General features: G+C 40.7%; 1 protein-coding gene across 2 annotated transcripts in view; it reads left to right on the forward strand.

Moving 5' to 3' along the window:
* Positions 1-6,975: 6,975 nt before the first annotated feature.
* Positions 6,976-26,385, forward strand: part of NLGN1 (neuroligin 1) — a 490,728-nt gene continuing 471,318 nt past the window's right edge. For both annotated transcript variants that reach the window (XM_019532744.1, XM_019532745.1), the window contains exon 1: positions 6,976-7,777. In XM_019532744.1, coding sequence (XP_019388289.1) covers positions 7,285-7,777 — 493 coding nt within the window. In that variant the 5' untranslated portion in view covers positions 6,976-7,284. The remainder of the gene's footprint in view (positions 7,778-26,385) is intronic.

Raw genomic sequence — 26,385 nt, forward strand, 5'->3', positions numbered from 1 at the left:
ATCTTCAAGAGGAGACTGGATAGGTACCTGGCTGGGGTCTTATGACCCCTGCCACCCCCAGTGCTCCTTCCTGCCCATGGCAGGGGGTTGGACTCGATCATCTGTCTAGGTCCCTTCCGACTCACTGGTTCTATGATTCTATGATTCACTTCCAAAAGCTAGAAGAGGAGGGCTAGAAAGTGACATAGCCAGCTGCTTCCACCAAATACTGACATTGTTGCAGCAGTCCACTGGCAGCTAGCACAATTTTAAAACATCCCCCAGATATGATAGTAAGTAAAAGTAGTGAGGAGCGGGTATGCCATGGGGATTAGTCTCTTGTAGAATAAGTCATTGCATGGGAAGTGCGAAGGTGGCTTTAAGCCATAAGCCATGTTGAATGTTCCTCTGCTTTAACTGACGATTGGTGCCGAAGAATAAATGAGATTCAGGAAAAGGATGGTCACAAAACAATGAACAAAGGGAAAACAATCTCAATAGATTTCATGAAAAAACGCATTGAACGTATTATATTTTCTAGTTTATGTGCTCAGTGGGAATTGCCAGCGATAGTCTTTAGATCTTGACAATAATTATTCTGAAATTCAGACCTTTATACATTCTTATGCTGAAGTTACAGCCAGGGCTATTTTGTACTCTGCAAAGTACCTGAACTGGTTGATGTCACTGGTTAATTTACTTTTCTGCCCACCTTCCTGTTCATCCCTGTTTAGGATTATTGCTGGGGTCCACATTCATGCACTCACAAAAGGCTCAACTTCTTCCTGCTGGTTCTTGTCCAGTTGTCTCAAATGCAGACATCAGGAAGAAGTTTTGTGTATGGCACAGATTGGAGAACTAAGGGAGATTCTTGGCATCGGTAACAAAATGTTCCAAGCAAGAATCCCTCCCTCCCTGATTCTCTACTTCAGTCCTGGAAAGAAGACTATAGTATTTGAGTTCCGCAAGAAGTTAAATAAACCAGAATATCTCCATAATACAATAGTACTGCTACTATTTGTAGTAAATGTTTTCACTGCTACTGTTTTCTCGTGGTCCTCATGTGACTGGAATAATATATCTGTTTTGTTAGGGCATTTCCACTCTCTTGGAGGTAGAATGTTTGTTCTCCATAAGCGTCCACCGTGGCCATTAAACAGGAAAACAAATATACAAAAACCAAGGTAAAGGAAACCAATATATATACTAAAGTGTATGGACATTACTATTGGGGTATATGTTGTAGCCCTGTTGGTCTAAGGACACAGGCAGACAAGGTTCTTTGGGGAAATCTGATATCCAATGTAGACCAACTCAGATAGTTGGAAAAAATCTTCTTTGCAAGATTTTAGGTATAAATACCCTTCATCAGGCTGAGGAAGCATCTGCAGTTGATGTGTGCTCTACCTGGATGGAATAAATAGTAAAGAGGCCAGAGGCTGATGTGCAAGCAGGGAAGGCAGTCAGTGAAGATGTAAACTGAGGAGTCAATTGGTGAGAGACAGGCTGGGGGGAGAGAAGAAGGGGAATGAATGTAGCTGGTAAACAGTGGAGAGGTACCCGGGAAGTCATATGTCAGGCAGGTTATAATGTGTCATAATGTCTATATTTAGTCCATGATTTTTTGTATCCAGGAGGTTGATGAAGTGAAGTTCATAGGCTTATCTGTGACAGGTGTTTTGTAAATTCCCTTTGAGGATTAGAACTGAGAATTTTTTTTTTGTGAGAAATGTGCCCTCACAGGTAATTGGGTATTCTTGCCTTTGATAAATTTATGGTGTGCGTTTATTCTGGTGCACAGTTGTTGTTTGGTCTGTCCTATATATTTTCCATAAGGGCATTTGGTGCATTGGATGAGATATGTTACATTTTTGGAGGTGCAGCTGTAATATCCAGGAATGCTGATGGCTCTGTTGTGGGATGTAGTCATTGTGGGGGCGGTAGAGATGTGCTGGCGGGTTTTACATTTCTTGTCATAGCATGGTCCAGATCTATCCGGTGTGTTTTGGGCCATAGGAAGTTTGCTTCTGGTGATGAGGTTAGTGAGGTTCAGTGCTTGTTTGAAGGCTAGGATGGGTGGTTCTGGGACATTGCCATTGCAAGTCTTTACCTACTGGATTATTTACCCTCTAAATCTGGTGGCTTCAGCTAGCCATTTATGTAAATTAATTAACTAAAGTGGCCAAACATATTATTGCGATCTGTTTTTACTACTTTGGCCTGTTCCATGTATCTTAGAGCAAAACTTTATCACGAAGTGGCAGAATGACAGTTGTTAACCACAGCATAGCTGTTCAGCTGCTAGGCATGCCATCCTATGGAATGACGCGTAAACACAGCCTGGCTCTAGGTTTTATTCTGAACTTAGGTAGATCATATATATTTGCAAAGTAAAAGGAAAGATAAAGAGGGATAGCAACCCTCCAGCATTTAGACTATTAGTAGCTTACTGCTGGTTATTTTATTTCACGTTATTTCTAAGAAAGTCACGGTGTCAAGGTTTGTATTTGTTGCCACTAGTGTACAAAAAAGTGCTTGTCATAGAATTAAAAACAGTATTAAAATGTAAAGAGAAAAAAGTCTGCTTGATGAATAGTTATTTACAGTATATGTCGGTAGTTTTCCATGTTAGACTGACTCAGCAGGTCAAATTGAAAAGAAAGGAAGAAATTGTTTGGGTGCTGCTTTGTTAAATTTGATTTCTCCTTAAACTTTCTCCAGACCACCTAAGCTACTGGGCTAGCTTCTCAAATGAAGTACTTGCTATTTACAAATGGAGAGGTCTCAGAGCTCAGGAGAGAAAATAGAGCTGATGTCTTTGCTGCTGACAAAAGAATAAGTGGGTTTTAAAACTTAATAAGATTGATTTAATGTGTGCAGTTTGGTCAATGTCCTTAGGGAAGGAGCATTTTTTACTGACCTTCACTGTACATCAAAACATGAAGCAACTTTCCTTTCATACAGAATTTGAAGGTTCATGGATTGTTTTCCATTCCCCATTCTCCTAAATACAGTGTCTGTTCTGCTCCGCAAGAAATACCTTGCTAGATGCAAAATCTTTAATGGCAATGAAATGACAGCTCCGGTGATGGCGTTACCCAGATTCTGTTTCTATACAAGTCTAGTTAGTTGGATATAAATACATACGCTAGCCTTCAGAAATGTGCATTTAAAACCTGTATTTTTCCAACAAACACTGAGAATCTGAAGCAGAAGAATGAAGGGTATAAGCCTGTCTTCTGCATGTTAATGCAGCTTCATAGTAAAGGTGTTAGCATTAGCAGCGAAAGAAAGAGAAATTGTCAAAAAGCTACATCTGTCTCCTTATTGCTTTCTCAGATAGATTGTGCAGAGCTAAAAAATCACTAGACGTGAACCAAATCTCCTGCTGTCCTATATAGCTTTTACAATCTCCTTTTTAATAACCCAAACTGCAGGGTAGTCTGACTGTTAGACAAGCCCGTCTTTGAATTCTATCTTCAATGTGTATGGACATGATAAAAACAATTCTCATTAAAGCTGCCAATGATATTCCAAAAGCAGGTGTTTCATAATCTTGTCTATACAAAGCAAAATACATTTCCTGTACATTACACACTAGTTAACAATGAGGGTAAGATTACACTGTTACATTGTACATTGTGCTGCATTTAAAATTAGAGTATATTGTAAATAGTGTTAGAAATGTGATTAACATGAATATGGAAAATGTTATGGTATGCCCTGAGCAGTCTCTAACAACACTGTGTGACACTGCCTGTATTGCAAAAACAGAGTAAAAACTGGTCACATTATATAGTCTCTGATCCTAACAAGATTTTTTTTTTCCTGGGCTATTGTGCAGAAGACATGCGAGGGTCTGAAAAATAAGGACTTTTAATTGTCCTATGGGAGCATGTATTTGTTGCATTGCAAATTAGGAACAGAGGGAACTGAGCATGCATTCCTTGTGCACTGACATTTTTCACTGAAGCCATTAGTGTGTCAGGAACGGGCAATAAGTCCCAAAATGAGAACTCCAGTACAATAGCATATTTAAGGGGGGAAAGCGGGGAGGAAGCATGGCACTGGGCCTAGATGCTGACTCAGGGGCGCACAAAAATAGCAGTCGCTACCGCTGATGGCCTGGCACCATTGATGGCAGCAGCAACTCATCTGCTGCTGGGCCCAGGGCATAAAACTGCCCAGATATGCCTCTGTTCAACTGTCTGTCCCCCTCTTCAAATCATTTTTGAAGCAACAGACTTTAAAGCCCAATCCCAGTTCCTTTTGAAGTAAATTGGGGTTTTGTCATTTAATCTGGTCCTTTGCTGTGAATATTTTGGAAATCAAGTTTATTATTGTAATGAATGTCTCTTTGAAGATGTAGCCCTTCTGCCGGGCATTGATCAGCAGCAAGAAGGGCCAGGTTCACATGTTGGGGTACCCAGTAAATTATATTTATGGCTCAAGCACCCACCTAGAAATCTGGGAACATTAAATTTACTGGGGTGTCCCATATAAACAAACCCCTCTCCTTGCAGCAGTATAAACACAAACACCCAAATTTATTACAGAGAATAAAAACAAAACAAAAGGAAACATTAAATATAATTTTAAAACACTATTAACTACAAAGCAAAGTCTATAGGTGGCACCCTCTTGGGGGAGGCTTCACCCAGACCCAGAAAGTCTTGGACTTGGAGCTCCCCAACAGGTAGTTCTGGGGGCCTGCACCCCTATACCTGCCCTTCAGCAATGGACTGGATGTCCTACACCGGAGAGTCCTATGAGCTGCTTCTTGGGTTCATTGCGCCACTGGGATCTGCTCAAGAACATAGGACCTTCTGCATTGCAAGGAGCTCTGTTGCTCCTAGAGAAGTGGTAGAGTGCCGATCTTTGCTCCTGCAGAGAGGCTGTGTGTGTGTGTGGGGCGGGGGAGGGGGGGTGACTGCAGCTCCAGCCAGCATGCATGCACCCTAAAACTTCTGGGCTGGGTTATATGGCCTGCTGAAACTAAAACTGCAGGACAAACTCAAAGGTTAGTGACAGACATTCAAAAAGCCTGAGCCTGAATTAATTCAGTCTTTGCAGAGTAGTCTAACCTGGCTAGGCTAAACCAATTTGAAACCACGCAGACTGAAAAGATTCTGGACTGAATAAATTGGGACATATGTCTGCAGTGGCTCAGGCTAATAGCAGGGGGGTGCTAGAGCAGCCCTCCCTTCCCTTTCACAATACTGATATGGGGGGATGGGAAGTGTGGCCAGGCCCCAGCAGGACCTGTGATTAGGGAGGGGTTTCTCCCCTCGTCCTGAGCAGCCCAGCAGGGAATGTTTATTACCCCTAACTCAGTGTATATTAACCCGTTAAGTAAACAAGGCCTCTTTCTGTTAGCTACCTGTTGATTAGGTCCAAAAAGTCTGTCTGCCTTTGTTCTCTCCCACAGCAAGGGCCACAGCCAGCATGTGGTATGGAGGGGAGGGGGAAATCCCTGTGTACAGCAGAGGGGAAAAGGGGGAGCAGAGGAAAGCAGACTCCTGCAATCTCTGCCAGAGCTCCAACCAGGGAGCAGAGGGGAGGTGCCAGCCCTCCTGTGGAGCAGAGAGCCCAGCCCAGCCCAGCCCAGCCCAGATGCTGGGGGAGTCTGGTTTATATTAAACCAGCAAGGGGTCTGGAACAGACATTGCATAAACTGGTTTGACCAAAATCAGTTAAGTCTGATACTACATTCAACCAGGTCCTCCTCAAACTGGTTTCCGCCATTTTCAAACCAGTTTATGTGGACTGAACATCTGTTGTGTTACCGGTTTAAACCAGTTTCTGATCACTTAAACTGGTTTATATGTAATGTCTGTCCCTGTCTAAAACAGAGCCAAGTTGATTACTGGCTACAGCTGGCCCAACCACACAGTTTAACTGGAGCAAAGGACCATCACAAGAAAAAAAGGGGAAAAGCTAGACCTACCTTCTAGGTCTGGGCTGCAGGTAGTTTGGGTCCCTCCACATCCCATCACCCTGGCCTTGTCCAGTCAGGGACTGCCACACTCCAGTCTTTCTCTTAACCAATCTGCCTGAAAAGACTTTGCTCCCCCTGGCCAATCAGGCCAGAGGATTGGACATATTTGGCTCAGGTACAAGTCCCCAGCTTTTCATGTGCAGAGCACATAGCAAGAACAACAGGGGCCATCTTGCCCACATAAAACAAAAAGACACATACACAAGAAAACCAAAACACAATACACAACCAAAAGCACACATTTTGCCATACACAACCCAAATGTCTTGGGGTGTTACACAGAAAAGCGCCAAAATCCAGACTTCCTGGATTTCCTTTAACTATGAGAGGTGTAAGTGGTTAATTGATTATCATATACAACATGCTAAATTATATTGTAAAAATATTCCAAAAAAGTCTTTTTCCCTTTTGCTTCTGTGTTTGAATTGTAAGCTACATTTTTAAATGGGCAAATAGTGTTTCTTTTATATTTATAGCTCTCTGTATATATAAACGTAGTCTATTTTAATGAAATAACAGTTACTTAATGTTTTAGCATTCAGAATACCTATCTGACTTGCATTCACTGTGTGTCTTGAGTTTTAATAAAATTCTAATTGATCTACGGTTTCTATCTTCTTGGTAAACCAACCTCTGCTAACAAATTTAAAATTGACTACGGGCTGATTAAGTTGTATAAAATGGAACAGAAAAACATATTTAATCTGACCTGGCAGCAATTTGTTTATTTTCAGAAATGTAAATTTTAAAACTGCATTTTTTATGAGGCCAATTTCTTCTGAAAAACTCTGTAAACTCAGGAAGTGACATTATAAATAATCCAGCAATCGGTACTTCACCCATCATTTCATAGAACCATAAACTACCTATTGTAGAATTTTACTTACATGACTATAGCAACTATTAATGTATGTACATAACTTGTAAAACATCTTTTGATCACTCTGCCCATATTAGCTTTTTCATACTAATGATTTATTTTCATTTCCTCCAGGATATAGACCTGCGGCTAACTGGATTTGATTTATAAGAGGGGAATCTGCAGTAAATGGCCACTCTCTTCATATTGCTGCTATGGAAAACACAGTTGTCAATAGGATGTAGTCTGATAAATAGTGCTGAGTGAAGATGCAGCTTCAATAAGTGTGAAATCAATGGAAGAGACTTGCTGCGTGAAAAGCCTTTTGAGATTTTTTTGACGGGCTCCTATTTAGGAAACTTGATTCGTTTCCTTCAGTTGCTCTGTTTTTACACAAGTGGATACAAATAATATTGCTTCATTATAACTATACAACTAATGTGGGACCATGACCCTTCCAAGATCCATGTGGCTGAACTGTGTATGGAGAGCGATGATGGTCCGCCTGTTACACATGGGATTGGATGCCACTTTTGCTCTTTGTATACTTGGATTTTTGCTTCATGCTGCAGCTGTGTCCTCACAAAAATTGGATGATACTGACCCAGTGGTGACAACCAACTTTGGCAAGATAAGAGGGATTAAGAAAGAACTTAATAATGAAATTTTGGGGCCTGTTATTCAGTTTCTTGGGGTTCCATACGCTGCCCCACCAGTCGGGGAGCATCGCTTTCAACCTCCTGAGCCTCCATCTCCCTGGTCAGATATCAAAAATGCCACTCAGTTTGCTCCAGTATGTCCCCAGAACATTATAGAAGGCAGGTTGCCTGAAGTCATGCTTCCTGTGTGGTTTACTAATAACTTGGATGTAGTTTCTACCTATGTACAAGATCAGAATGAAGACTGCCTCTATTTAAATATATATGTCCCAACTGAGGATGGTGAGTTAATAGCAGGCAAAACAGGGAGACCTTTTTATTTTCCTATTCTAAGTTCTAACAATATTAATTCATGTGTACTGGTAGCATGCATGGCTTTCCTTGTTTGCATGCCAGCATTTTACATGTATGCATGCTGCTTTTCTGTGTAGCCATCTGTTCCTATTTTTTTTTCCTCTTGTCTACACTCTTTTTTTTTTCCTGCCATAGCACGTGTATTTTAGGTTGAAGTTCGTACCTAATTCTCATTTCCACCCACTGACTTCTGGGAAGATGCATCAACATCTTATCCATTGCATGTGCAGGCGAAACAAGTTGGGAATCTTCCACACCTAATAAAAGAAGGCCATATTTAAGTTAGATAGTGGTGTTGCATGCTCCTACTGTCTGTGATGGAGCTCCATGTTATTTTCTAGTCTTCTATTCATTTTTCAGTCAAAAGAATATCCAAGGAATGTGCCAGAAAACCCGGCAAGAAAATTTGTAGAAAAGGAGGTATGTATAAAAGTGAAAAAAAAAACGGGGGAAAAAACAAAACCTTGCAGAGGAAGAAGAAGCAACACATCCATAGAAGGCTGATTTGCTGATACTGTGAAGTGAAAGATTTAGGGAATATCTTGTATTAATGAAGCCAGAAAGAGAGTTAAAGAAAGGCCTATAGTTAAAGATGAGAAGAAAACATTTGTTAAGCCTGAAAAACTCAGTTATACCTGATTATATCTACCTTGTGCTGACTTTATTGACAAGTTACATTCTGTACTTTGATCCTTTAGTTTAGAGGAGTGGCCTTCCAGTATAACGAATCTACAGGCTGTTGGGAGTGAAGGCACAGTGAGCAAGCCATGCACATGCAGTAGGAGCCTGGCTGTGTCCAGCTGCCACTGAAGTCAGGGGCAAAACACTATACCCATTGATTTCAATGGTACCGGATTAAGTTGCTGCTGTAACGCACCCCCAAACAGAACAGATTGAGTGAACTGAGAACATAACTTCATTTGATATGTGAGATGCACTGTTTTCTTGTACAGTGGTAACATTCCTGGAGTTTTATCCACGAAGCATTTTTTCTCATTTTAAAAAGGGAGGGTTGCTTTCCTTTGCTGCTTGATTGCAGCAGCCAGAAATCTCTTGCTAGGCATGTAGGGATACATGAAAATATTGTGATACCACAATTGGAAAATTCAATTTTTGTCTGCTTTTCTCTTCCAACATTTCAGTCTTTTTCTTGTATTAGAGGAGAACTTTGCAGTGTAGTCTAAAATGTGTACTTTTGTGCTAAATAGCACTAGCAAAAACTTCTGAAATAACGCATTAATCCAAATCAAGTCTCCTATTAAATCCTCTGCAAAAGCATAGCATTTTTAGATTGTGTGAATTATGATAGGTAAATTCACTGATGCCTGTGTGTCATGACCCAAAGTTTTTTAATATAATTTGCCCAGGACTACATATCTTCAGGATATTCTCCAAAATAATTGTAGGAAAGCATCAAGTGCTCTCCTGATGAATAATTTAGAGCCAATTTAGCTCAAAACTTTGAATCTTGGGTTCATAGGCAGAGTTAGGCTCCTAAATCCATACTTGTACATGTGTCTGGTTTTTAGGCACAGACAGCACCCATCGACTTTTAGTAATATCAGTAGATTCTCAGTAACTCTGCAAACCATCATGCTTCTATTTAGATGACTACATTTGGCTTTAGGAGCCTAACTCAAAGGCACCCAGTTTTGAAAACATTAACGTATAGCAGTTACTTGGGCCTACGTGTGTGTGCAATTTTATAGATTTTCCACAGATGGTGATATCTATGAAATTTGCCTCGTACCATTTATGAAGCATTCATATGCTTTTGCTTAGTGTTGTAGTGATGCCAGTTTTACCTCAAAGGGGCACAGTACACCTAACAGAGGTGAACGGGTGTTTTGAACCACATCACCTCTTATTCACATATATCCTCCAAATGAGAATAACTGCAGTAATTTACATGCCTTCAACTAATGTGCAATGCTGCAGTGGTTGTTATTATGCAGTTCATCAAGCATGTGTAATTAGCTGAGCGACTTTCGCCTCCTATCACCCAGACGTTGATTTGAAAGTCATAAATAATGATGCAGGTCTCCATCACTTTCTGAAGAATATGCACATTTCTAGTAGAGAAACTAAAAAAAAAAAATAATCTAGGTAAATAGGCTAAATAAAGAATGAAAGGGGTAGATCTGTAGGTGAGAATGGCATATTGATGGGCCTGTGAAGCTGAAGGAGAGGAGAACAGAGATCATTATCTGAAATGCATTAGTACCTCTCAGCAGAATCTATAATCTGCCACATGGTATATGGTGGACAGCAGTAGTCCATTTTTTCTTTTTTACCCTGACATGGTCGGAGATCTGCTGAGTGCCTCCAATCTGGTTAGTGGTCATAACTAGTAACTTCAGTATTCTGTGCATCTGTTTATCCACACTTCAACACTAGATCTGGTCACTAAAAGCAATTGCATTGGAAAGCAAAGTTGTATAGCGTGGTGGTAGTAAGTAACATTATTGTTAGTATGAAAAAGGAGAAAGGACCTTGATCTAATATTCTGCTACAAATATTTTTTAGACAGGATACATTACGTGGGACCTGTAGAATTTTCCATATTGCAACTGGTCCTTTCGGTTAGTTTACTTATTATACCATCTATTTAATTTAATCAAAATGTGGGTACAAACCACCTGTATTACCAGCAGCACAGTCTACACTTTTTTGGCAAATTTTGGATCACCTTAACTTGATTTTCCTGAATAATTCAGACACTAAATTTAAAAAGTTGCAAGTTAATTAGCAAGAAAAGGAAAAAAAGGTAGAAAATAGCCACAGAAGGTGAATATGGTCATGAATGGCAACTGACTTTAAAAGTTATGGGAGGCATTGTAATGGGCTTTACGTGCCATTACCATGTCGTGTTCTGGTGCAGTCTGCATGCTAATGGTTATATGGATAGTTAAATCAATTATTTACTTCAAAATGAGAGGAATGGAATTGGTTGGAATAGAAGCAATGCAATATAAAATTATTTGGTAAATAAGGTCGTTTATACAACATGAATTAAAATATATATTTCTTCTTGGTCTTAACATTTTCTGGTATTACAATACCACAGAATCACACCTATTCATATCCCTTGATTATCAAATATATGACAACATTACTAATCCAACATTTTTTATGTATATATAACAAATACATCTTTCTGCTTGGGTGGTTACTGGATCTAGACAGGCACCTTATCAATTCTGTTATTTTTGTCTCCTTTGGAGACCAATTCCAAAGGTCTAGATTCCAAGCAATCTAGATTATTTTCTAGTGCTTTCTTACTCTCTGTTGCATTTTGTTGAATGAGATTTCTAATATCCTCTCTGTTGTTGTGATTTCCTGGATTTTATGTCAAGCATTTGCATCATTCCTAGGAAATACCTGCAGATACCTGCATTCTGCTGGGTGTTTCAGACCTTTACTTTACTTTTCTAGCCAAAGCATGAAAACTGTACTTCTGCTTCAAATGATGGGGTAAACCATTATGTTTTAGGAATACTGTACATCCTGCTTTACCTGCATGCCTGTGTTTTATTTAATATTGTACACCCATTGTTTGCTTTGCAACAAAGCTGGTACATCATGAATTGCTGCTGTAAATTTTAATGACGGTTGAATATATAAAGTTTGAAGGCTACCATAAGGTGATACCTAAAAATGAGCTAAATATTGTATATGTTTTACACTTAGGATGTTATTATACCTTGTTTCAAGGGCCTGTGCAAAGGCCTCTTTTTTGTTCTGGAGTCAGCATCGACAGGCCTTCATAGTCAAGCACGATTGTCTTCCATGATTGCCTTATCCATGGGTCTGAAGATGGCTGACAAAGCCAATCTGGGATAGAGAGGTTTTACTGCAACTTGGGCACGTGTTTCCATGTGGGGTGGGTGGCTCTGGCTTCTTGGTTTGGTCCACGACACATTGTTTCTGCCACTCCTGCTTTTCCATCTGCATAGCTCCTTTGGATGGGAGCATGGCAGGGAAATTCACAGAGTGAAATTAGCACATATATATGGCAGGACATGGAAGTGAGCAAGAGTTTGTTTTCAGGTCAGTTGATTTTTATGGGAGAGTTGGGAGTGTGGGACAAGGGACAAGGAAGGGAATCACTCAATCCTTGCATTTATATGAATATGTTAGCTGTGGGCCTTGTTAAAGGTTGTAGCATATGGGTCCTCCCTGGTTTGTACAAGGCATATGGGTTCTCCCTGTACAAGGCTGAGACTGTAACATTCCCACAGCTCAACTCCTATCAACCACCTTTTCCTAAGGCCTTGAGCGAGGTGGATATATTTTAAATGCAAAGAATTGTAGTTAAAACTTTGAGAGCCTTATATTAGATGCCCATATTTATATTTACAGCACTAAATAAGTGACCTTATTTTCAGGTTGCATCCACAGGTCCGATAGCCACACTTCTGTGTTATGACAGTTATGATATAACATAGCTTTCCCATGAGCATATTACTGTATATCCTTGGATATGGGATATAAATCATAAAGATCTAAGTGCACCTCACCTAGAATATTCAGCCTCTTCCAAAGCCATGGTTCATGTGTGAGTGGCTTTAATGACTTCAAAAATTGACTAAATTAGCAACATCAGGAATGTTAGTTATTTGGCCAGAAACAAAGGAAACCTAGCTTAACTTCTTCCCACTGGTTTGTCTTGGTTATTTGTTCCAAGGCCATTATAAAAGAATGCAGCAGTGCTTTTTGACATATTGTCATGTTTTAGAACAAAGAGGGATGACTATAGACTAAGAGAGAAATAGGCACTTAGAGTTGGGTAGACTGGTTGGGGAGTCTTCCTTGAATGCAGATGGATCACCTTGTACCTGTGGTGTCTTCTGCATTCTCTTCTGAATGCTCCATCCGTCAATGAACCCCCTGTGGTCACCTTGGACCAGATCTTGTAAAAGGCTGAAAGCCTCCTCCAAGTATCCCCGGCTACCTCTAACCTCAGTGGGATTTAAAGACACTTCCCCCTGCCCCTCTTGTAATAGACACAGATCTGCTCCAGCTATTATTTTTTGTTGATTGAAGGTCAGATTAATGGATAGGAAAGACAGAGGGGTGCATGGAGCATCCAGGAACCATTATCTATGAGCTGGATACAGCTGTAGTTGTTCACTTTAACCTGAATGAAAAAAATGTATGTAGGCCCATAATGCTTTGGTGAGTCAGGATCAAAGATTTGGTTGAATATGGAACACATACTACATCCCCTTAAAGGGCACAGCTGCAGTGGGAGCTCTGCATGTTGTGGAGCTCCCATAGGTTCACTGCCTCCAGGAGCTCCCACTGTGGCCGTGCAGCTTTCTACCACCTCAGTTCAGGTTAATGGCTTCCATGCCAGACTAAATGCTCAGGTTTTTACCCCTAACTGAGCAGTCTGATTACCCATCCCATTTGTCTCCCACTTATCGATCCTTCTGTCATTGAAAAGCTACATCTATATATATATTATTCTAAATGCAGCTTCCCCTGCAGCTGGCTTTGCGGGCATACACGCTGTATGGCACTATTGTTTATAACTTATAGTTTACATCTTTATTTATGCAGTATGAAAACATATTTTCTTCTTTGCCTAAGTACACTAACACTCATCAGATGTGTTTGAATATCATCCACCATAATCTGAAGAGCCTTTCCCCAGAAAAGGAGCTTAATGTATATCTATGCAGCTTTCACTGCAGGAAATGGCCCTTATTTTTACATGCCTTTTTCTGCCTCCAAAGTTAATGGAAAGAAAGGAAAGAGTAAAAGATCAGGCCTGATGCTATTGTTTTCTACGGGAAAAATGTATCACTTGGTGATCAGATTTCTTTTTATCTTAAATCTTCAGTGTAAAACCAAGTATTATAGAAGCAGTAGGTCTCCAGATACTCAGCTGTCTTAAAAAAAAATCCAGAGTCTCTTTTCTACCAGACAACTAATAGCTGAATTACGGTGGGAATGAAAGGATGATGTTTAAAAGGCTCTTCCTGAACCTGAAGCAACAGCAGCCAGCGTAGGCATGTGCTAAGATAATATCCTGAAATGGATTATTATGAGGCCGGTCTGACATCAGTGATTCTAAACAGGAAATATATATTTTCCTTTCAGCGAAACTAGGCATAACATCGGAAGCATTTATTTAAGCTGTGGAAAAAGGTCAGATTTTTTGTATTTAATGCAAAGTTGATGGGAAATATGCCAGTGATAATATGAAAGTGAGGGGAGCTAGCATGCAAAATGCTATCAAGTGTATGGGTACTGTTTCTCTTTTATTTTGTATCCTAAGCCAGGGTGTTCTGCTTTTTGTTGCATCTCTTTAGCCAATGTAGCTTGCAGTAATTTTTTGATAATTTGATCACATTCAGTTATGCTCTTGAGTAGAGTCTTGTGCAGGGTTAATGAAATGTTTTGATAATGCTGTTTTGTTATGTATTATTTTACCCATTTATTGCTTCCATTGTGTCTGAACTGGTATTTTCCTTAGCTGGTTACCATCCAGCTAGTGAGTAATTATGCTTTGCATTTCCTCCTTTGACTTTATTAAATGCTAGGTAAAATTTACCCCTGTTCAAAGGATAGCCAAGGCCAGTGTTCCAACTATTTAACAATGCAGAGTTCATAAATTGGGTTTATCTTGTACATACTCTTGTGCTGGTTGCCCTAAATACCTGACACAGAAGACTCTGTGGCTCACTGGTCCAAGGACACTATTGCAATATAGATCTTAAAAACTACTAAGAATAATAACTCAGAATATTTTAGGGTTCAGTCCCTTCGTCTGACAGGAACATCCTGTGAGGTGGAGGAGCTGAGTGCTCGGGGAGTGAGCGTACTCACCATTTCTCAGGAGCACTGTGCGCGGGACAGGACTTGGGAGCACAGTTACAAAAGTATCCAGGTGCACAACCTGTGAAAACCCTTCTGAAAAAAATCTCAATGGGGGCTTATTTTTGCCTTTAGGTTTATAAATCCCATTGGAAATCTGGCCCTGTGTTCTTAATGAAGGAAGACCTGACTCTTACGGCTCTTGAGTGAAAACCCCATAGCCTGGTTCTGGACACATGAGGCCAGGAAGTCCTCCCTGGAGCACTAACAGGCATACGTTTAGCCCAATGATCTCTAACACTAGGGCTAAGCGCAACACAAGGCACCAAGATTGTTCTGTTTTTGTTGCTGTTGTTTGAAGTGTTGTTTGTTCCTGGTTTTCATCCTTTAGATACCACAGAAGCATTTCCTATTGAGCCTTTCCACTAGTAATACATGGAGGAAGATAATGAACCAAATATTGTCTTGTACAGACCCTTTCATCCCTTCACAATCTAAAGCTGTTAGTGTCAGCTGGCAGCAGTTTCAAAGATGTGTTTTATGTCACATTTGAAATAACATAAAATGCTTAAACTCTAGCACACTTTCTACAATCATTTTTCTGGGAGAGGTAATGCTCGACTGTCGACGGTTCTGCCGACTCTGAATTTTAAAACACCAGCCCCCTCTAATGCTGCCCATAGCCAAAGCGCTTTTTAAATGCTCAGGCACCTTATTTAGGCCACCTCCCGGCACTTTCTGGCCACACCCTGGCCACACTGGCCGTGCTTTGTTACAGCATCTGTATTGACTGTGGAAGAAATGTTATCAGTGCAAAATCTTTTCCATTTCTAATTATATTTAGTTTAAAATCTTTTCATACTGAAGTCTCTTATTTTACTGCCAAAATTTCAGTTTCTATATCCAACACACAGAGATTTAAGGCTCCAAAATAATGTCATAATTCTGATAATACTGTTCTAAGAAGAATACTGCTGTTTTGTGTTTCTTCCCTTTCTCTTTCTTGTTTTGGACCAGCTCTATGTGATAACCATGAAAACTCAGTTTTACCTGCTCTTTCTTATTTTCTTGAAGCTAGGCTGGACTCAGCAGTAGAAAAATAGCTGCTGGGGTGTATTCCCACAGTTTCGGGAGGAGGTATCAGGTGATTCATATGATTTTTCTATAGCTATGATTTTGTGTGCTCCTTTTGCTAATTTTCTCTGTACTGTATTGTAATTCTTTGTTCGTTCTCATCATTCCTTTATTTCCCTGTAGTATACAGGGATACAAATAGCGTTCTTAGCATATGTTTGAGGCTCGAAACATGCCTTAATGTTCTGTCAAGCTATTCTGAGAGATCATCTCACTTATAATGTTAATAATCCGATTATAACTTGAATAGCGCCACACTGTCCCGTTCCTTGTTTTGTCTCAAATTCCTTTCATGTATATTTTCACCTTCTTCGTTTTTACAGCTTAATGTTGTCAGATTTACATGTGACCCTTCCTCTTGCTGCCTTGTTTTTTCTCTCCTTTGACAGCTATAATATTATGAATTATGCTATACATTCAGAACCCCATTGGTCTTAACATCAGTGAGATTTGTTTTGGAGCTATTGAGTGTTTTCCCAGTGTTTTAATGTCTTTTATTTTTATTGTGCTGGTTCTTTGTATGTATGTGCAGCAATATACTTTTGTCCTAAAAGAGATAGACCTCAAGGCAGAGCATAAGGAGAAACGAGACAAAATCTGGTTTTAATTCTTACACTTGCTTCTGGGCTGTTTCAGGGGCCAGAACGGCTCCAGGCATGCAGCATTTCCTAGGTTGTCCATCGCTTGCAGTGCGTGCAGATCGTCATCTTCATCGCACCAAGAGCTTGGGCTCCTTCTATCTTACCTCGCCCCTTGCCTGCTTCTCTGCTTTCATGGCTTCTCTCTGCCTTTGGAGTAGTACCTGCCCCATGCTATAGCAAGTTAGTTTTCAGCAGTATATTTGATTTCATCAGTACAGTTGCCAGACTTCCCTACACCCATAATTCCATATTTTGGCAAGCAGTCTGTGGTAGACTGCTCCCTGGACTAAAAAGTAGACATGAGTAAGCAAAGGCTAGTCTAAGTGAATGGTAGTTTGGATGCTACCATGGATGGCTCTGGCTGTTTTTTCAGAAAATCCCAACTATTAGTAATTCAGGATGTGTGGTAATTTCGTTCTTTGGCCTTCTTAATACTGCTCCAGCTTGCCATCCCCCTGACTGCCAAAAGTGCCAAAAGTATTGTCTCAATACCACTGTCTGTTAGTGTGTGCAAAATGGCCATGCAATGGCTGAACTCTTGTTTGGCTGCCATTTGTGCGGGAAACCAGGATCTGGCAAGCAGATCACCAGATCATCCTGGTCAAAAGGCACATGTGGTGACAGGGCCAAAGCCACTACTGCCATTGATAGGTTTTAGTAGCAGCTGCACTGGTGCCCTGTGCTCCTAGGGAAAGCGTCTTCTCCCACGGCCAAATGGCTTAGAGAGACCCCATGCACAGGGCTTATTCTCTGGCTCTTCATTTCTTGAGCTGAATGAGAATACTGGTTTATAGCTGCCATTTGCATGATTTTCATGTTTCCCAGGGCCCATTCCTTTATGACGTGATGAGTTACCATACAGGTGCACTATGTTACAGTAGCATTGGCTTTCATGGGCTTTGTATTGGGTCCTGTAAGGGAAACTGCATCCAAGTTTTTAATTGGCTTTAATATCCATTAAAAGGTAGTTTCAGACTTTTAATAACACATAATATAGAACAAAATTAAATCAGGGTATATGCAAAGGACATAATAGGCCAAATCCCACAGAAAATAAAAACAAGTTTAATATTCATTTCCAAGCAAGCTTCAATTCATGACATTTCACTCTTTTTACAAAGGTCTTCTTTAAAGTACCTATTAGCTGAGAATCAGGTATTTATGCAGTTACAATAATTATATCTACACATCTCAAGTACATACAATTATTTCATTAAAATTGTAATTATTATACAATTATGAGGGATAATGATGTGCTGGTAGCATGTTGCAAAAGCCCTGATTAAACCATGGTGCAAGTGAATTGGGGAGATTTGAAAGTTTTAAATGTTGTTTTTATTAGAAATACCAGAAGTGATTCATCCCCATTATGAACTGGCTGTAAAATCTTTTGGTATATTTTAAAATCTCCTCAATGTTATTGTAAGAATAGGGTGCAGAGAAAGCATTGGAAATGCCTTGCCCCTCTCTCTTTCTTCATAGTTTTCTTTTCTTTGCCTTCTCATGACTGTGAAATGGCTCCAAACTCTTGATTGAAAAAGTATATTTTACAAGATGTAGAAAAATGCTGTCTGGGCTGAATTCCCAGTGTTAAGGTCATTATATCACAACCCCCCCCGAAAAAAAATAGTTTGCAACTGCTAACACTTTTATGGGCAGTCTCAGTGTCTTGCCATATATCATACAGTGTGAACACTCCTCAGTCAAACAAATGCTGATTAAGGCGACATTGAGGTGGACAGGCAGTGCCTGCTGCAGACAATGCCATCATTGCACCATGGATAAACAAAGGATATTAATATCCTGGGCAGGCCCAACCATCACTTTTCATCAGCACTAAATTAGGATTAAAAGAGTGCATCTACGTGAAACATTTACTGTGCAGTTGACTAATCAGCTGCACAGTAAACATCTCTGCATCTACACATGCGTCTCAGCATCTACACGTGCAGAGTAAACTAATTTACTCCATCGTTTCATCGTTTTTAGGGTCAGAAATGACCTGAACAGATCATCGAGTCCGCCCCCCTGCCCTGGGCAGGAACAAGTGCTGGGATCATAATACTCCAGCCAGATATCTATCCAACCTCCTCTTGAAGACCCCCAAGGTAGGGGAGAGCACTACCTCCCTTGGGAGCCCATTCTAGAGCCTGGAAGCCCTAACTGTTAAGTAATGCCTCCTGATATCAAGCCTGAACCTGTTCTCCCCTGGTGAGTTTATAGATAGCTACCAGATCCCCTCAGTCTTTTCTTGTGGAGGCTGAATAGATTCAGGCCCTTTAGCCTCTCTTTGTAGGCCCTGCTGCCCCTGACCATGTGAGTAGCCCTCCTCTGGACCCTCTCCATGTTGTCCACATCCCTCTTGAAGTGCGGTCCCAGAACTGGACGCAGTACTCCAACTGTGGCCTGACCAGTGCCACATAGAGGGGAAGGATCACCTGCCTAGACCTGCTTGTGATTCATGTGTAGATGCACGACAAGGTGCGGTTAGCCTTCCTGACCGCTTCCTCGCATTGGCAGCTCATGTCCATCGTGGAGTCAACAATGACTTCAAGTTCCCTTTCAGCCACTGTGTTGTTGTTTGTAAATACTGTCTGAGTGATAGTATTTATCAGTCTGATTGATAAAAACACTGGTTGGTAGTAAATATAAATACTGTCCTGTTGCGGAGTAGAAAACTCCATAGCGATGCACATGTAGATGCTAGAGGGGCTGGCTGGGGCAAGAGTGTACTTCAGTGTGGGAGCTGCCTGCTGCCTCGGCTTGCGCTGGAGCTCCCTTGTGCCCCAGCCAGCCCCTCCGCAGCATATTGAGCTGGTGGAAGCAGCCCTTGGCTGGCAGGCTGACCTCTGGGGCCCTTGTCAGTCAGGGCTGCTCCGCCTAGGCTCCACATGTTGTTCCTGAATAAGTTGTGGAACTTATTGCTCTGGAGTAAATTGCTCCTGGGTACATGTGCAAATGACATGCCCAGGAGCAATAAACTACCAAACAATACATTCCACAGTTTATTCACGTGTCATAATAGCATGTAAAGAAATGCCCAAAGAAATGTAGAAGGAAAATCAAATCAAATCAGTATTAAAAGCCACTCTTCTGACTCGCGAGCATTTTACCCAACTACACCAAAGTCCGACCGTCATTTATGATAGTATGTCTTTTCACTTATCTAATACCTAAGAGCAGAATATTGGGATTGTTAACGTACACCATGTAGCTAGGCTAACCGTATGTCCCAGTTTGGCCAGGGCAGTTCTAGATTTCATAGGCTGTCCTGGTGTCTTGGCTGATTGGTGAAAATAGACACAAAAGTCACAGATTGGTGCCACCCTGCCCACACTGTCTGGCCTGACTTCTCTTGAGCAGCAGCTGGAGGTGAGGGGTAGGCTAGGTTGCGCACTGCTCCTCCTGCCAGACAAATAAAGACCTGCAATCTGAATCCCTAAGAACAAGTGCTTCATTCTGAAGTTGGATTTGCTTACGCAGAAATTTTGCTTCCCTTCTCTGAGGTTGCATGTTCAGTGCAGCCGCTCTCTGACAGCAAAGAATGCAAGAACTTGTCACCTGTATTACTTAGGCACTTTTATTTATTTGCATATAATTATTTTGAAGGATGGTTACTGAAATATGGTCAGGCATGAAGGAGGGAGTTTACTTGAAGAACTGAGCTTAGAAGCAGAAGAAACAATGAAAGACTCTCAGAAGAGATTTGATAGACAGTGAAAGCGCAGGTGGGACGCGATTGTTCCAGGCATGCAAGACAGCAGGCAAAACAGGCGCAGCAGTGAAAAAAAGGCTTTTCTCTTGTAGACATAAGGAGACAAAAAAAAGGGCAGCACATAGGGTATGAAAAGGTCAGATTCATGTCATCAGTGTATGTTAATGCAAGAGGCAAGAATTGTTGTGGGTGATATCTTTTATTGGAACCACTGTGAAAGACTTAGACAAACTTTCAAATGTGAAGGCTTCTTTATCAGGTCAGAAGAAAGAAGCAGGCAAAGCAATGATTAAAAGCAGTGTGGAGGGCTGTGAAATTGGAGGAGAGAGAAATTCCCAGGGGTAGCAGACAATTATTAGAAGAAAAGATAGCTTGATTAGTGGAAGCCCTTTCAAAGGGAAAGTTGGTCATTATCACTTTAGTGTGAAGAAAGATTTTCAGGAAAGAGGTAGATTGTAGTATGCCATAAAGTCATTATCACTGTTCAGTTCTTGGTTCTTAGTGTCCAGGAGGCTTAGGAATTTTTTTCCGCTAGGTTCACCTTTCCCTTGAGCATGGAAATAGTGAGATCAGAAAGGGAGTGGGTGTTCTGTGAAAAATGTGTTCCTACTGGTGTATGTGTGTCTCTGTCCTTTATAGCCAGACATGTTTTTTTGGTAAATGTATTATCTTTTATTAGACCAACTAAATAGTTGGAAAATTATTCTTTACAAGCTTTGAGGCACAAAACACCCTTCTTCAGGCATAGGGAGAGTCTGCTGGTGTTTGTGTGCTCCCCTGGGTGGAACAGAAGCTTAAGTCAATATGCAAAATGTAGGTCTGTGAAAATGCAGATGCGTGGTAGGGAAGATCAGATGGGATGGGAGTTAATAGGTATGAGAGAGGTGGGTGGTGGGGGGGAGGGGGGAATGTTGACTTGGTGATTGTATGTAACTGGTAAAATACAGCAAGATTACCTGGGGTTATAGGATGGCAGGCAGGTTATGTGATGTGCTGTAAATTCAATGTATGTATTTCAGGCCATGATTTTTTGTGTCCAGTATATTTATGAAGTGAAGTTCATGGGCTCATCTACAAAAGGTGTTTTGTAAATTCCCTTTGAGGATCAGAACTGAGAGATTGGAAAGTGAGTGGTTGTCTTGTGAGAAATGTGCACCCACGGGTGATTGGGTATTTTTGCCTTTGATTGATTTTTGGTGTGCGTTCATTCTGATATGCCGTTCTTGTTTGGTTTCTCCTACTTATCTTCCATCTAGGCATTCAGTGCACTGGATGAGATGTATCACATTTCTGGAGGTGCAGCTATAAGATCCAGGCATGCTGATGGTTCTGTTGTGGGGGTGTAGTAATTGTGGGGGTGGTGGAGATGTGTTGGCGGGTTTTACATTTCTTGTCCTGGCATGGTCTGGTCCATTCGATGTGTTTTGGGCCATAAGAAGTTTACTTCTGGTGATGAGGTTGGCGAGGTCCGGTGCCCGTTTAAAGGCTAAGATGGGTGGTTCTGGGAAGATCTCTTTAAGAATTGGGTCTTCCAGTATGGGTTGCAGTTGTCTGAGGATTTTCTTTGTAGGTTCCAGGGAAGGATGGTTTGTTATAACTAATGGTGTGCAATTCACGGGGATTTCCTTTTTGTACTGGAGCAATTCTTCACAAGGTATCCAGATGGCCCTTTCAAAAGTATGATCTATCTCTCTAGAGGAGTATCCTTGTTAAGTGAAAGCCCTTTCTAGATCTGTCCTTATACATTTTCTGTGAGAGTTCATTGTAGTGTATAGTTTCTGTCTATTGTTACCCATATAGTTACCCTGGGGGTGTTTAGTGCACAGGATCAGGTATACCACATTTTGGAAAAGGCATGTATAGGATCCATGGAGTCTGAAGGGTTTGATGTAGCAGATGTTGATTGTTGTAGTAGTAGAGATGTGTTGACAGGTTTTGCATAGCCTGTAGCTCATTTGATGTCTGTTGATCAGTGGGGAGTTCATTTCTGCTGATGAGTTGGGCAAGTTTAGGGGATTGTTTAAAAGCCAGAAGCAGAGGCACTAGAAATTTCTCTCTCAAGGTCTGATCTTTATTGAGTATAGGCTGTAATTGCTTGATGATTCTTTTAATGGTTACAAGGGGTCTGTGGTCACAGGGGGGTTTCTTTTTGTATTGTAGCAGGTTACTGCAGGGCATTTGGTTGGCTCTTTTAAAGATATGACTTTTTTTTTACTGGCATGTCCTTGCTGTATAAAGGTAGATTTCAGATTGGCAAGGTGGGTATCATGAGTATTCTCCTGAGAGCAGATGTCGTGGTGTATGAGGGCTTGTCTCAGCAGGGCAGACTCCACCTGCCACGGCTCCAGCACATCCTGCATTGGCCCCGTTGCAGCTCTAGGTTATGTGCCCACTGCACCAGGCTCCTGGAGGCACAGTAGTCCTCTGGCGGAGTCTGCCCAGGGCTCCCCTGCATCTCTCCGTGAGGTTTCAGTGGCACTGGCTCCTTGAAGACTTCTTGCCCGTGCCACCCTGCACCATGCCCCCGCATTGGTCCTTCACGAGAGCCCCACAGTTTGAAAACCACTGATCTATAACCTGGTTCAGCTAAGGCCTATGGAAATGCATTGCAACAATCAAATAAAAGAGAAAGAAACAGACAAATGGTTTATCAGAAATATTTCCATTCCATTTTTCATTGGACTTTTCTTGCATGTCTGACTACAGTCCAATAGAAGATGGACTAATGTGTCTAGTACCTGTTTTGGCAACTGGAAAATTTGCTTGTTTCCTGAATTAGTGCTAATTCATTCGTCAGATGAAAGGGAGTGGCCGGTGAAGGAGAGGCTTTATACGTATGTGTGGCAATGTGGAATAGATTGGCAAATCACATAGGTTGTGCTCATAATTTGTCCCATAGACTGTTTGGCACTATTTGATATTGTAGGATGAATGTTTATATATAAATAGCAATGCAGAACCAAATGCGTGGGAAAAGCAAACCTTAATATTGCTTAACGTATTCTTGTGGATGAATGTAGCTAAACTCATCAACAGGTGGGATTGTGTCAGATCCTGTCATTTGAATTATGACTATTCTTCAAAGGCTACACCTCTATAAAGAGACTGCACTGTAAAGAGAGGTTCCTCTTGACTATTTAAAGTGGGTTTGATTTAAAGTCTGAGTTAATTGAATAAAGATCTAATTACTAATTTTGGATGTTAACCCCTTCATTAGGTGTAACCCGATGCAATGTTTGCTACTGAAGGTGATCTTAGGAACTCTGAGGGTTTAGATGCAATTGAATGTACTCAGGAATTTTCCTAGTTTTAAGAATGAGGCCTATATTTTATATCTAGTATCTATATAGCAAAGACATGAGTATCAGGAGGAACATAGTGCATAGAAGAGCTCTGCTTCTGTTAAGCCTAGCACGTCTCTCACTTCCTGTAGTCCCAGCTCTGTAATATTTAAATGGAGAAGGTTCTTCTGGAAAGGGCGAATTTGACATAAAGCCTCGCCACTCATCTGGGGCCTTTCCTGCCTTTTCTTCATTCCTTTAGTCCCCTTGGTAGCACTTGGTTAAGTAGCATCTAGCTTTTTCCTTCTAGTAAGCTTGTATGACTTGATTTCAGGTATAGATTGGGTTATTACATCTGGAGATAAAGTATAGATCCGTTCTGCTAATCAGATACTGCAGTGATTAGCACTGCATAAATGCTTGGGTAGATCGATTAGATTAGATTATAGAAGAATAATAAGCAAAGCCTTCAAAGCAATAGAAAATAGCTCAGTATCACGAGTATTTCTTTTAACAATTATTTATACTTTATTGATTTTTGCTAACTGGGCTAAAGCTATAGTGACAGAGTAGTTTAATTTTAGAGTTGTCCCAGGGGACAGACAGAATTTATACTCATTTCTGTAAGAAAATAAGTCTGTCTGATATTGATCACAAAATAAAGCACAATTCCGTGTACTCTTAGATGAACAGATACATGAGTGAATAGCTGATTAACTTATTAACACTGTCCCAGGGTGAACCTACTTCCAGTTATTTGCATTTTTGCAGGTGAAAGCCTTCTATTCAATAAAAACCTTTTTTTTATCACTAGCTGACAAAAGTTCTGTCTTATCTTGCGTAATTCATATTTTGTTTGTTTGAATATAAGTTCAGTTTTGTTAGCCTACTGTAGCTACACTAGGAAAGGGAGCTAAGCTCACTGCAATTTGTTCTTTTCTAGTGCTCCACTGAAAATGGGTGCATGTACTATAGCAGTAGCCATTCATGTGCCAAACCAACCAATGCCTTGAAGAAAAGTTTTCTGCAGAGAGCAGTGTTACTCCAAGTGACAGAGTGTGTAGGGTTTTCCTTATATATGTTTCATTAGGGGCAGCAATTAGTGTTTATACACTATTTTCATGAGAGAAGTTGGCAGAATAATATACATCAAAAGCAACAATTAACGTATTTTCATTTGACTTGTTCAGCCTATTAGGTTGTTAAATTTTGCATAGAAAATCATTAGTATGTTTAATGTAGGAAGGAAGCTCTTGGATGAAGAGCTGTGGATATAAATCAGCCAGTGAAGAGAGCCTCTCTAATAATATTGTGGTAGCAGCTGAGGTTATGGAAGATCATGCAGTACTTTTTTTCCCTGTATATGGCTAACATATAGAGAAGAAAAGGTTTCAGTGTTATTACTAATCTTGGGAGTTAATGAAGAAACTTCCAGTGTACAGGGCGCTTACTATATTAATGTTTAGTACAAAAGTTCTTCACCTTGTTTGGCTCCAGATGCCCCTTGTTAGATTCAAGGTCCCCTTGGAAAATGCCAGCTCTTAGATTTCATTCATTTCTTGACTGCAGAAAAATAATAGAGCAGTTGTTCTATGGCAAAGACCTCAATAAGACCACATCAGGTCGGAATGGTTTTGACACTATGGATTCCTATTTGAATTCATTTTGTGAATCGTAGCTCATTGTTTTCACTCCTGACTGTGTTAATACTGCATGGCACCACAGCCCACAGTATTGTTAGAAAAATCTCAGATCACCCAGCTGAGAATCACTTGCTTAATACAATGAAGATCATAGAAACAGCTATGAAGTACTTGTCATGTCTTGGTCTCCTCTCACTGCTTAAAATCAGTACAGCTCAGACTATGACTCTTAAACAGCTGTAAGTGAGATAAGAAACAAGACTTAGGGCCCTGTCACACATTCAAATTAAAACCAGATAGAAACCAGCTATAAGGTTGGTGCACATTTTCAAGCGTTAACTTTGTAGCTGGTTGGGTCTTTTTATAGCTAGGTGGACATTTTTATGGTGTGCTAATTACTTTGCACGTGTGGCCAGTCTAAATTTATTGCACGGTTTGCCAATCAATTGCATAATATATGTAACGTGTGGCAGGAGCCTTAAATCCTGCTTTACTTTAATCTACATTTTCTGTGGTATCTTTACAAGGTCCATTGTTTGAAACAACGTGGGGTGTGCTAATGCTCCTGCTGGGACCAATGCCGGCGGTTCCTGTTTAGAAGGTCTTGCCTCTGCACTCAGGGTCAGACCGATCACCATATTTGAGGTTAGGAAGGAATTTTACCCCATGGTCAGATGGGTATGGGTTTTTTTTGCCTTCCTCTTAATGGGGGACATGGCCCTCTATCCAAGATCTCTTGAATATATATTGAAAACATTTTACAAAAGCAAGATGTTGGCTGCCATGGTTCCCCTGCATTATCTGTGGCAGGTTAGGGTGTTAGGTCTGTGTTGTCAGGGATTATGTAGGGGTAGATTTTGGTTTGTAAGGGATGGTTTGGATAGGGATGATCCTACCTTAGACAGGCGGGGTTGGACTAGATGACCTCTGGAGGTCCTTTTCAGCCCTATTTCTCCATGACTGTGATTCTATGAAACTTTGGATGTCCAACTGTAATCATTACTAAACACATTTATAAGGCCTGGTTTATACACCCGTTTTGTACCAGTTTAACTATTTCAGATAAGGTTAGGTGGGTTTTCTGTGTTGCTGGTGGCTTGTTCATTTGTTTCTTACCAGTATGATTAGATCTATAAAAGCTTTCGTACAGATACAGTGTACTTATTCTTCTTCCTGCACAGGATCTAAACTGGTATACTTAAATTGAAACAGCATTTATGTATAAGCAAGACCTAGGAGCCAGGTCTTCTTCCTTCAAGAGCTATCGGAAGGAAATCAGTGGGTCAGATACATTCCT

This window comes from Crocodylus porosus, unplaced genomic scaffold (assembly GCF_001723895.1).
Source record: "Crocodylus porosus isolate Cpor-Errol unplaced genomic scaffold, CroPor_comp1, whole genome shotgun sequence".
NCBI lineage: Eukaryota > Metazoa > Chordata > Crocodylia > Crocodylidae > Crocodylus > Crocodylus porosus.